Here is a 12,807-nt window from a genome sequence, read left to right as displayed (position 1 = left end):
CAGTGGTAGCATTTATAAATGACAAGATATGCTTGTGTAAGAAAATATATTTCAGAGAACATGATAGTGCTTCACCTGAAAGGAGGGCAAATGGAGCAATACTAAAACTGAGATTTGACTCTGTGCAACCAATACCTTAGATATGCCTGAATTGATTGATTTGTGATACAGAGACTGTCTCAATAACTACCCAGTGGAGATTTCAGCAGCATTCAACTTGCTGTAAAGTTTTTAATAATGGAATTGTGTCTCTCCTGTTGGTATATAATTAACTCTAGTTTAGGGGAGGCCCTCAGAAATATGAGGTGACCAGCTGGCTGCAGATTCAAGCTGTGCGGGTAACTGATGAGGGGACTTACCGCTGCTTTGCAAGGAACAACGTTGGGCAGGTGGCAGCTCCAGCCAGCCTCATGGTTCTCACTCCTGGTAAGTAGTTCCTACTCTTCCTCTCCTCCTCCTGACAGATTCATTGTGTTGACATTTCAGGCCCGGCACACCAAACACCCTTTGCCATATGTGAGACCAGATCTTCAATGTCTCTTTAGTCTTCCCCTCTTCTGAGCTATCTGATATTATTCAGGCAACCGCTGATCTGATATTCTTCAGGCAGCCGCTGCTATCAGTGCTCCTTAACTACCAAGTAGTGTTTCATATATCCTGTGTAACCAACTGCATTACGATTGAAGCTTTTTTTTATTTTTTTATTTTTTTTCACTGCTCTGTTGCTTTCTTTCTTTATTTTTTAAAATAATTTTTATTAATTTTCCAAACATGTAATAAAAACAAACAATAAAACAAAACAAAACATACAAATAAACATGTATAATTTCCTAAACTTATTTTCCTTCACCTTATTTCCCGGACTTCCCCATACCTCCCTTTTTCTGCATCCTTATTTTTCCCTTTTAACAGCAACCCTTCATTTAATTAATTAACTCATCTTCATTATAATTTCCTTAAATTTATGATTTACAGCTGCAATTCTCTGTTTCTTAACACCATAACATCTCAGCACTCCTCAATGTTACAACAATTTTTAAGGTATATTTTAAATTTCTTCCAATCTTCTTCCACTGTCTCACTCCCCTGATCACGGATTCTGCCGGTCATCTCTGCCATTCCCATGTAGTCAATCACCTTCGCTTGCCATTCTTCCAGAGTGGGTAGCTGCTGCGTCTTCCAATACTTTGCCAGAAGAATTCTTGCTGCTGTGGTAGCATACATGAAAAAAGTTCTGTCCTTCCTTGGCACCAATTGGCCCACCATGCCCAGGAGAAAAGCCTCTGGTTTTTTAGAAAATGTCCATTTAAGGACCTTTTTAATTTCATTATAGATCATTTCCCAGTAGGCTTTAATCTTCGGGCAGGTCCACCAAAGGTGATAGAAAGTACCTTCAGTCTCATTACATTTCCAACATTTATTATTGGGCAAATGGTAAATTTTTGCAAGTTTGACTGGGGTCATGTACCACCTATAGATCATTTTCATTATGTTTTCTCTCAAAGCATTACAAGCCGTAAACCTAACACCAGTATTCCATAACCTTTCCCAGTCATCAAACATAATGTCATGACCTATGTCTTGTGCCCATTTGATCATAGCTGATTTTACTGTTTCATCTTGCGTATTCCATTTCAGCAGCAAATTATACATTCTTGACAAGTTCTTAGTATTGGGTTCTAACAATTCTGTTTCTAATTTCGACCTCTCCATCTGAAAACCTATTTTCCTGTCCTGTTTGAATACCTCGTTTATCTGAAGGTAGTGCAACCAATCTCGTACTTTAGACTTTAATTTGTCATAACTCTGTAATTTAACCCTTTCACCATCTTGCTCTAAGATTTCACAATATCTTGGCCATTTGGACTCCATATTAAGTTTTTTTGTCTCTTTAGCTTCCATTGGTGATAGCCACCTGGGAGTTTTACTTTCCAATAGATCTTTGTATCTTATCCAAACATTGTATAGTGCTTTCCTGACAATATGGTTTTTGAAACCTTTATGTATTTTTACCTTGTCATACCATATATATGCATGCCAACCAAATCTATTGTCATACCCTTCCAGATCCAAAATGTCTGTGTTCTCAAGAAGCAGCCATTGTTTCAACCAGCAGAACGCTGCCGATTCATAATAAAGTCTCAGGTCCGGCAGGGCAAACCCCCCTCTATCTTTTGCATCAGTTAAGATCTTAAAGTTTATTCTGGGTTTTTTGCCCTGCCAGACAAACTTGGATATATCTTTTTGCCACCTCTTGAAACAGTCCATCTTGTCCAAGATCTGGAGTGTCTGGAATAAAAACAACATTCTAGGCAATACATTCATCTTAATAACAGCAATTCGACCTAACAAGGAAAGTTTCAACCTTGACTATATTTCTAGATCTTTCTTCACTTCTGTCCAGCATTTATCATAATTGTCTTTAAATAAATTCACATTTTTAGAAGTCAAGTTCACACCCAGGTACTTCACCTTTTTTGTTATTACTAAACCTGTTTCACTCTGAAACTTCTCTTTTTCTGCCGTTGTTAGATTTTTCTCCAACACTTTAGTTTTTTGTTTGTTCAGTTTAAATCCTGCTGCCTGACCAAATATCTCAATTAATTCTAATACTCTTTTGGTACTAGTATCTGGCTGTTGCAAAGTCAATACCAGGTCATCTGCAAATGCCCTTAGTTTGTAATTTCTGGCTCCGACCTGAACTCCTTTAACCAATTGGTCCCCTCTAATCATGTTTAACAAAACCTCCAGGACTGTTATAAAAAGTAAGGGGGATATTGGGCATCCCTGTCGTGTACCTTTTTCTATAGGTATTTCTTCCGTAACCACATTGTTCACAATCAACTTTGCTTTTTGCTTAGAATATATAGCACCTATACCATTTTCAAAACCTTGGCCTACCCCCATCCCTTGGAGATTCTTCTTCATAAAGGTCCAACAAATATTATCAAAGGCTTTCTCCGCATCCACAAAAATTAACACCACCTTTCTGTTAATGTTCACTTCCAAGAGTTCCAAAATGTCTATAATGTTCCTCACATTGTCCGACATATGTCTCCCTGGAAGAAAGCCTGTTTGGTCCTTGTGAATCTCCCCTATCAACACTCTCTTCAATCTTTTTGCTAAAATGTCTGCAAAAATTTTATAATCCACATTAAGTAATGATATAGGGCGGTAGTTTTTCACCTGGTTCTTTTCAGTCTCTGTTTTCGGTATAAGTGAAATAAAAGCTTCTTTCCACGATTCGGGTGCCTTTTTCCCTTCCAAAATTTCATTACAGACCTCCTTCAATGGTTGTATTAACCATTCCTTCAATGTCTTGTAGTATCTAGCCGTCAAGCCATCTGGTCCTGGAGATTTTCCCAATTGCATATTCTGGATGGCGCCCTCTATTTCTTGTCCTGTTATTTTCTCATTCAGAATCATTTTACTTTGATCTGAGATCTTTGGTAATCCATACTTCTTAATAAATTCTTCTATTTCCTGCTCATTAACTGGCCCTTGTGCATATAGTTTCCTGAAGAAACTTTGAAAACAATTATTTATCTCATTTGGTTTGTGGATAATTTTTCCCTCCATTTCCAGACTTGTCACAGTATTCAATTTTTGTCTCTTTTTCAGTTGCCATGACAGAAGTTTCCCACATTTGTCTGCCGATTCAAATGTTCTTTGTCTCATTTGCTTTATTTTCCATTCTATCTCTTGATTCATCAATTCCATATATTGCGTCTGGTAGTACTTTATTTCTCTCAAAATCTCATGAGACTTTGGTTTAGACCTCAATTTCTTTTCACCTTCTTTTATCTTTTCCAAAAGTTTTTCTTTCCTCTCATTCTGCTTTTTCCTCTTTATGGAATTTTGTTGTATTAGGAAACCTCGCATCACGGCCTTGCTTGCGTCCCAAATTATTCTTTTCTCCACATCAGTTCTCAAATTGAAGCTTTTTTTTTTAAAGAATCAAATGGTTTATCCATAACTACTGACTATACCAACCTAGTCCTTAGTAAAATGTTGTTAACATTGTTTTCTAAATAAAAGGAATTCAGATATATGGAATACCATTTCCTCACACTCAGGGCAGAACTACACATTACCAAAACACGGTTGCCAACCAAACTGGCAGCCCTGTGTCCATTTCCCCTAGATTACATCCTCTTTACAATCAACATTTTCCTACCCTCTTTGGTGGCAGCAAGTCCTGTGTGTAAAGGGATTTTCAAAAAGCTAATGTAATGCTGTCAAGATATGAGGGTAGTTGAACTACATGCTACAAAGGAACAGGTGGGGTTCTTAACAAGGGGCTCCCAGTTTCAGTGATAGCCATGTGTTTCCCGTAATGTTTAGTTCTTCTCTATGGTCACAATTCAACACAGAGTTAAGCAGTTCCATGGCAGATGTCTTCTGGGCCCAAATTCTACTTTTTGTTCACTGTATCAGGATATCCCTCTTTAGCATTCAATTTAAAATATCTGCAAAAACAATTAGCACCAAATATTAGCTTAAGCGTGCTATTGTTTGTGACATGTGTGCTTGCTTGATTTATTGGTTTGGTGAAAAGAAATGCAGACAAAGACATGGAGATAAAATGTTTGACAAGTTGTTTGTCAGACAAGGCAGCTGCTTCAAGCAATGGATGCTGAGATGTGGACAGGGACGGTAGCCAATTCTTTCTGAACCCCTGTCCCAGCTATTCTCCTGTGTTGGAGACTAGAGAAGGGTGTGTCATGGGACCTGCACTGAGTCCCCTAAGGATGAGTAAGATTCAGCTGTCAATCTGGTAAGTTTCTGCCCATGGAATGGGGTAGTGGTGACATCTTGTCCTTTACCTCAGGCAGCAGAATTGAGTCTTGGGCCAGCCCTGTTCTTGGCTGCTTGTAAAATGGACAACATCCAAATGTCCCCACACTGGTGAAGGATAGATAGCAAAGAATACAAACACTGTTCAAGGACTAATTATTTGCTTTGTGCCCTGTACTTGCAGATCAGCTGAACATGACTGAATTGGCCCTGCCCAAGATGCCCAGACTAGGGCCAGATGATGACATGGAGAGTGACGATGACTCATATGACTATTACTGATGGCACATGCATGATGGAGCTGTCAAAGTGAAGAGAAATGTACATCTATTCCATTTTGAACATTTGCCTCCTCATCTACTGAGATAGCCAGTACTGAACCTTTGTGCTGAAAATATTTTATGGACAGTTTGGATATCAGTTAATTTTGGGTGGGGAAGATTTGTGTATTTAATCATTTGACCCCTTCTTTTGTTAGGTGAAGGGGACAACAAGCAAGTGGAAAGAGGGGGTTTGTTTTTTTTAGCTGATCCTAGAGCAAATGGGCATTAAATGGTACCTTGATCACTTTTGGAGAATATAGTTTCTTTGACCTCACACATGTCTCAACACTTATGTAAACACCCCTTGAGGAAACAAGAGGCTTTATCCTCAATGCAGATAGCAGATACAAGAACCTTAGTTGCCTCCATACTTCAATTTACTTTTTAAAAACCAGTTATGCAACTGATAATTGCATGAATGATATTTTGACTAGTCTGATCAGAGACCAGGGCTTCATCTAGACAATTTGATGGCACAGCACAGACTCTAGAGAAAAGACGAAGCTATGAGACCCCTTCTTGGGATGAGAACCCATCCTATTTCTTCTGTTCCAGATGCTCTCCACACGCTTGTTCTCTACCCTGCCCACCATACCTGAGTTCCTTACCTTACAGACTCCAAGTTGTCTTCTTAGCCTTGATCTGTACTTCTCTTTGGTCTGTTTCTTCAGTTTGGATCAGCTCTTGCCCTCCAGATCAACTGCAGTGGCATTGTATGAGACACTATTCGCCATATAAGCTGAATGCCTTGACAATTTTAAAGTGAAACTACCACTCACATGTAGCAGTAGATATGAAGCTCTTATGCAAATACACTGGCATGATCAACTCTTCCATACTCAAGACAGTGCGGATAGGTTACAATGGTATACAGTAGGGATGCATATCCCTGCAACCCGCTGAATCCTCAGGGCTCTGCCCAGGTCCCCAACCCTCACTGGTCCTGCTCTGTATCTTCCTTTAGTGATTTCATCTGGCTGAAATGTGTCCTTTAACTGTGGTTACAACTCTTGCTTGCCTGGATGGACAGTGGTGTGTGTCTGACCACACCGACCACAGGTATGCTGTCCCCAAAAGGTTAACCACAAATGAATGTGGGGCCCTTGGCTGAAAAATGTTCCCCATCCCTGGTGTACAGCAATGTAACAAGATTGACTTTTTTTTTAAATAATATTTTTTTATTGCTTTGTTTTCCAAGGTCAAAGTACATCGTCAATACAACGTCAATAACACAACAAAAGCTATTTTACAAAAAGAGAGAAAAAATCAAACAAAAGTAAATTCATTTTTCCAAATCTTTTTTCATCATCAACTGGACTTCCCCACATCCTCCATCCCTGCATTCTTTACAATAAAAATAAACAGCAAATTAATACCTTGTTTCATGTGTTTTTTGTATTTTCATCTAATTATTTACTCTAAAAATTAAACTTTTCTCAGTCGTAACTTAGTTTCAATCATTTCCGAATCTCAATACTGAAGCATGTTTTTCTCAAAACTTAGCAAATTCTCAACATTCATATAACTTATAATGTTTTTGTAAATAGTCCTTAAATTTTTTCCAGTCCTCTTCCACTGCCTCTTCTCCCAGGTCTCGGATTCTGCCAGTCATTTCAGCCATTTCCATGTAGTCCATCAGTTGCGTGTGCCACTCTTCCAGTGTGGGTAGCTCCTGTGCCTTCCAGTATTTGGCTATAAGAATTCTTGCTGCTGTAGTTGCATATAGAAAGAAAGTTCTATCTTTCTTTAGCACTCTCTGGCCTACAATGCCCAGGAGGAAGGCCTCTGGTTTCTTATGAAAGGTATACTTAAGTACCTTTTTCAACTCGTTATAAATCATTTCCCAAAAAGCCTTCACCCTCGGGCATGTCCACCAAAGGTGAAAGAATGTTCCTTCAGCCTCCTTACATTTCCAACATTTATTGTCAGACAAATGATATATCTTTGCAAGTTTGACTGGGGCCATGTACCACCTGTACATCATTTTCATAATGTTTTCTTTTAAGGCACTACATGCCGTGAATTTCATACCGGTGGTCCATAACCTTTCCCAGTCTTCAAACATAATGTTGTACCCAATATCTTGTGCCCATTTTATCATGGCTGATTTAACTGTCTCGTCTTGAGTATTCCATTTAAGCAACAAGTTATACATTCTTGAAAGCACTTTCGTCTTAGGTTCAAGTAGTTCTGACTCTAATTTTGATTTTTCCACCTGGAAACCAATTTTTTTGTCCTTTTTAAAGATCTCTAAAATTTGGGCGTAATGAAACCAGTCTCGCACCTTTCCTTTCAATTTTTCAAAACTCTGCAACCTCCAAGTGTCACCCACTTTTTCTATTATTTCACAGTATTTTGCCCAGCCACCCCCCATATTAAGTATTTTTGTGGCCTTAGCCTCCATCGGTGACAGCCACCTCGGAGTCTTGTTTTCGAGTAAGTCCTTGTATTTTATCCAGACAGTAAACAAAGATTTCCTGACAATATGGTTTTTAAATAACTTATGAGACTTTACCTTGTCGTACCACAAATATGCATGCCACCCAAAATCATTGTTAAACCCTTCCAGATCTAGGACATCAGTGTTTTCTAACAAAAACCAATCTTTCATCCAGCAGAAGGATGCAGCTTCATAGTACAACCTTAAGTCCGGCAGGGCAAATCCCCCTCTTTCCTTCGCATCTGTTAGTATTTTAAATTTTATTCGGGGCTTTTTGCCCTGCCAGACAAACTTCATAATGTCCCTCTGCCACTTTCCAAAGCACTCCACCCTGTCCACGATCTGCAGGGCCTGAAACAGAAACAACATTCTTGGCAATACATTCATCTTAACTGCTGCAATTCTTCCCAACAAGGAAAGTTTCAGTCTTGACCAGATTTCTAAGTCCTTTTTAACTTCAGACCAACATTTTTCATAATTATCTTTAAACAAATTCAATTTTTTCCCAGTCAAGTTAACCCCCAGGTATTTCACTTTTTTAACCACATTTAGTTCTGTTTCCTTCTGAAACCCCTCTATTTCTAAAGGTGTCAAGTTTTTTACCAGGACCTTAGTTTTTTGTTTGTTTAACTTGAATCCCGCCACCCGACCAAACTCAGAAATTAGTTCTAAAGCTCTTTTTGTGCTGGGTTCTGGCTCCTGTAATGTCAAAACCAAATCATCTGCAAAGGCCTTCAGTTTATATTGTTTTCCTCCGACCTGTATTCCTTCCACCCGCTGGTCCTTCCTAATCAAGTTCAGCAAAACCTCCAGGACAGAAATAAATAGCAAGGGTGATAAGGGGCACCCCTGTCGTGTTCCTTTTTCAATTTTGAACTCCTCTGTCACCACGTTGTTTACTATCAATTTAGCTTTTTGTTCTGAATAGATTGCTTCGATACCATTTTGGAACGCCCTTCCCACTCCCATCCCTTCCAAATTTTTCTTCATAAATTTCCAAGATATGTTATCAAAGGCCTTCTCCGCGTCTATAAATATCAAAACTGCTTTCGTATTCAAATTTGTCTGTAGTAGTTCCAGGACATCCACAATGTTCCTAGTGTTGTCAGACAAATGCCTACCAGGGAGAAAGCCTGCTTGGTCTTTATGAATTACTTCGTTTAAAACTTTTTTCAATCTATTTGCCAAAATATCAGCAAAAATCTTATAATCCACGTTTAGGAGTGAGATAGGACGATAGTTCTTAAGTTGAGTCTTTTCAGATTCCAATTTTGGTATCAAAGTGATGAATGCCTCTTTCCACGAATCTGGTGCCCCTTTCCCTTCCATAATTTGGTTGCATACCTCCATCAATGGTTGGATCAAATATTCCTTCAATGTCTTATAATACTTGGAGGTAAGTCCGTCTGGGCCCGGGGATTTGCCTAATTGCACGTTCTGAATGGAACTTTCAATTTCCTGTTGTGTTATTTTATAATTCAGGGCTGTTTGTTTATCTTGTGTTAGTTTTTCCAGGCCATAGCTTTTTAAAAATTTATTTATCTCAGTCTCCACTTGGGGTCCTTGAGTGAACAATTTTTTGAAGTATCTCTGGAAACACTTTCTAATTTCTTCTGGTTTCTGAATACATTCTCCATCAACCTCTAGATTGGTAACAAAGTTCAATTTTTGTCTCCTTTTCAGCTGCCATGAGAGCAGCTTCCCACATTTATTTGCCGATTCGAATGATCTTTGTTTCATCTGTTTAATTTTCCATTCAACTTCTTGATTTATCAGTTTCACGTATTGTGCTTGATGGAATTTTATTTCTCTTAAAACTTCTTTTGATTTTGGATTAAGTCTCAACCTTTTCTCTCCGTCTTTTATCTTTTCCAAAATCTTGTCCTTTTTACCATTCCAGAGTTTTTTCCTAATAGTATTCTGTTGTATCAGAAACCCTCTCATAACAGCTTTACTTGCGTCCCAGATTGTTTTCTTTTCCACCGAAGTGTTCAAGTTTATTTCAAAGTAGTCTTTCATCGTTTTTTGGGCCTTCTTTACAATCTCCTGGTCTCTAAACAAAGAGTCATTCATTCTCCATCTGAAGGATCCAGCTGGTGTGAGTCTCAAGTCTATTTTCAAAGCGTTATGGTCGGAGCAAGTTTTGGGGTAGATCTCTATTTTTTTAGTCTTAGGTGCCAGTCCTCTAGATATCCAGATTTGGTCGATTCGTGTCCAGGATAGGTGGGCCTCAGAAAAGAATGTTCCCTCTTTACCTAGAGGGTTCTTTATCCTCCAAATGTCAATCAAATCCATATTGTCTGTAAGTTCGAAAAAAGTCATTGGTAGTCTGCCATCTTTAGTTAAATTTTGGTTTTGTGACTTATCCATGTATGTGGAGACAACCGTAACAAGATTGACCTTTGAATAAGAACCACAATTCTCACTCCTGAAAATAAAGCAGACCTGGGAGAATCTCACTTTAAAGCGCAATTGGAGGCCTGACTTCTATGCAGCAGCTTCTCTCAAGCCTTTTGTACAGATTCATCTGTGATCTCATTTGTGTGGTTATATTTGTTACTGTCCTTTGCTTTCTAACAAAATCAAAAGCAGGGCAGGGTGGAAAGCATTGTATTTCCTGAAGTGCTAGCAGACAGATCCACTTTCCCACTGCGTTTTCAAAGGTCTTTTCAGGTCTCATCAAAAGTCCTGAGGGAGCAGCTCCTGAGGATGTGTACACATCTGTTTTGTCCTTCACAGCTGAGATCCTTAGATGAAACTCTGGTTTCTGGGTGCCTCCCCCAGGAATAAAATCATATGCTCATTCAGAAGAGCTGGTGGGTAGTCCTTTGCCAAACCAGGATTTTCAACAAACAAGAGATGAACAGAATGGTCTCTTTATAGGATTCGTATGGGCTCCTTTTGATTCTTGGAAATGGATTGTTTTCAGTTCTGGAAGCAATTAATCAATTTATAAACTGGTCTCAGAGTAGCTGACACATAAACACCACATACACTATGTGAGCAGATCACAAGCTTGGAGGACTCATATAAACTTGCATCTGATGGCCACTGCTGCAGTGTGCTAAATGAAGTGTGCATGAGCAATGTGCCATTCTACAGGGAACAGTATGCCTGCTTCCCCTGTTCACATGATATGGGGTTTACAATGAATGCCTGCAGAGTGATAGGATATAATCCAATCTATACACATCCAACAGACCTTGTGAACAGATCCTATGTGCATATAGATTGTATGCATGTAGGCCCTGTGTGTGTAATCTGGGACAGTACAGTAGTTCCCAATGCTTTTTTTTCACCCGGACCACTGGAAAATCACTGAAGGTGTTGCCAGATCACTTAATGATTCCCTCCCCCTGAATTTTATAAGCCTTCACTCTCTTTCTTTTTCTTCTCGCTGCTTCCTTCGCTTCTATGAACCAACTCTCCACTCCTTTCCAAGTGCCTTTTCAGCCTCTTTCTCTGCTTGAGATTTTGCTGCCATGGCTTTATTCTTTTGAGTACAGCAGAGCATCCTCCCTGCTCCATCACCGGGGCCTAAGAAGGTTGGGGTCTAAGAATGATAGAGCAGCAGCTGTGTGTGCCCACAATATTCGTCACTCACACATAGCTCTGCCGCCCTGCAGAGTCGCTGCTGTGGGCCACCTGTATAAAGCTCATGGAGCACAGCTGGTCCATGGACTGTGCTTTGGGAGCCCCAGATCTGGGACCTTTCAAAAAGCAGGATCCTCAACTGTGCAGAAAAGCCAATGTGTGTTTAGTTTGTACAAAGGCAGGCTCTATTGAATGTTGGAGGCAGAGTCAGTGGGTGTACTCATTCGACACCTCATGTTGTCTGTGTGTAAGCAGAGTTAAATGGCCAATTCATAGGTTTAGGTTTACTGTGGAAACCAAGTGATCTGTATGTGTGTGAGGTTTCCATAGTTGCTACCAGACTCAGCATCAGCACCCCGGGCAATGTAGGGGTCCCAACCCTGGGAGGGCTTGCTCCTGCCCACTCAGGCCCTTTGCACTGAGCAATTGAATCTGGGAGCCACTGATTCTCACAATGCCTTTGAGTGACAGCTACAGCAGGAGCTTTGTAGGAAATTTCAAAGGCAGTTCCCACCGGGCTCTGAACAGAGCTCTGCTGCCTATGTTAGGGGCCCACACAGTGTCATGCTGACATTCAATGCAGCAGCTCAAACAGTACAACTAGGGGTACCATGGGATTTTCAGGTTGGTCTAAGAGAGGAACAGGTATGCTAAGTGGAGGCTGAATTCTACCAATGTACAATATTGCTTTCACCTCTCACCTAGAAGGTTAGCTTGAGGAGAGTCTGCTCTCAGAATGCAAGTTTTAAGCATATGTGCCGCCATCAGATGCACTTGCTCTCACCTATTACCTATGCTGAGTGAACAGTGAGCAAAATGACCAGTTCACACAATGGTTAATCTTCATCTCAAGCAATGAAATTGGCATTGAAGCTTCTTCTCACTTCTGACAGACACTGCACTCATCTTTAAACAAAGCTCTTTGTCACCCTTGCAAGTTATTGCAAGCAAATATGGTGCAACATGATGGTTGTATTTATTGTATGATAAACATAAATGAATTGTCCCCAGGAAATCATGTGTTGACATGCATAAACCCATCAGTAAGTATTAGAACTGTGGGACAAAGAGAAAATTATACACAGCAGCTTTCTTAACCAACTAAAAAAGATTTCCCCTCTGCTTTCCACAATGCACAATTGACCTGTGGAATTGATTACTGCTGGAAGTTGAAACGGTAAGATGTGTAGAGATGTTTTTAAATAAAAAGGATTCATACTTATTGAAGACAGGGGTATTAACTGGGGTCAAGCACAGGTGGGATAGGAAACAAGTACACTTTCCTGGGAGAGGAATCCCAGGCTGCAACCCTATTATTATGAAGAGAAAAAATAGGCTAAATTGCATATCATGTTTGAGGATGTTTATAAAAGCTTCCTATAACTGTACAGGGTTGTCAATATCTTGTTAAGATATTGTAAAATTTTCTGGAGCCAATAATAATTCATTAATTCCATTTTTATCTTGCCTTTCCTTTAAGGAACTCAGAGCAGCGCACATGACTCCCCTCCGCCTTTTATCAGTATGAAAGCTCTGTGACATAGGTTAGGCTTAGAGGTGGTGACTGGCACAAGGGGATCTGTGGGGATCTAAACCCAGGCCTCCAGGGTCCTAGTCTGACACTCTAGCCACTGCATCACACTTCCCCTTAAG

At 39.8% G+C, this 12,807-nt stretch overlaps 1 protein-coding gene across 3 annotated transcripts in view; it reads left to right on the top strand.

The window, feature by feature from the left end:
• Positions 1-6,500, top strand: part of KAZALD1 (Kazal type serine peptidase inhibitor domain 1) — a 34,322-nt gene extending 27,822 nt beyond the window's left edge. For all 3 annotated transcript variants that reach the window (XM_028730470.2, XM_077930168.1, XM_028730469.2), the window contains 2 exons: positions 279-426; positions 4,982-6,500. In XM_028730470.2, the coding sequence (XP_028586303.1) occupies positions 279-426; positions 4,982-5,079 (246 nt within the window). In that variant the 3' untranslated portion in view covers positions 5,080-6,500. The remainder of the gene's footprint in view (positions 1-278; positions 427-4,981) is intronic.
• The last annotated feature ends 6,307 nt before the right edge of the window (positions 6,501-12,807 follow it).

Source organism: Podarcis muralis, chromosome 6, assembly GCF_964188315.1.
Source record: "Podarcis muralis chromosome 6, rPodMur119.hap1.1, whole genome shotgun sequence".
In the NCBI taxonomy this organism is placed as follows: Eukaryota; Metazoa; Chordata; class Lepidosauria; order Squamata; family Lacertidae; genus Podarcis; species Podarcis muralis.
Note: the sequence above shows the minus strand (reverse complement) of the source record. Positions and strands in the feature narration are given on the sequence as shown.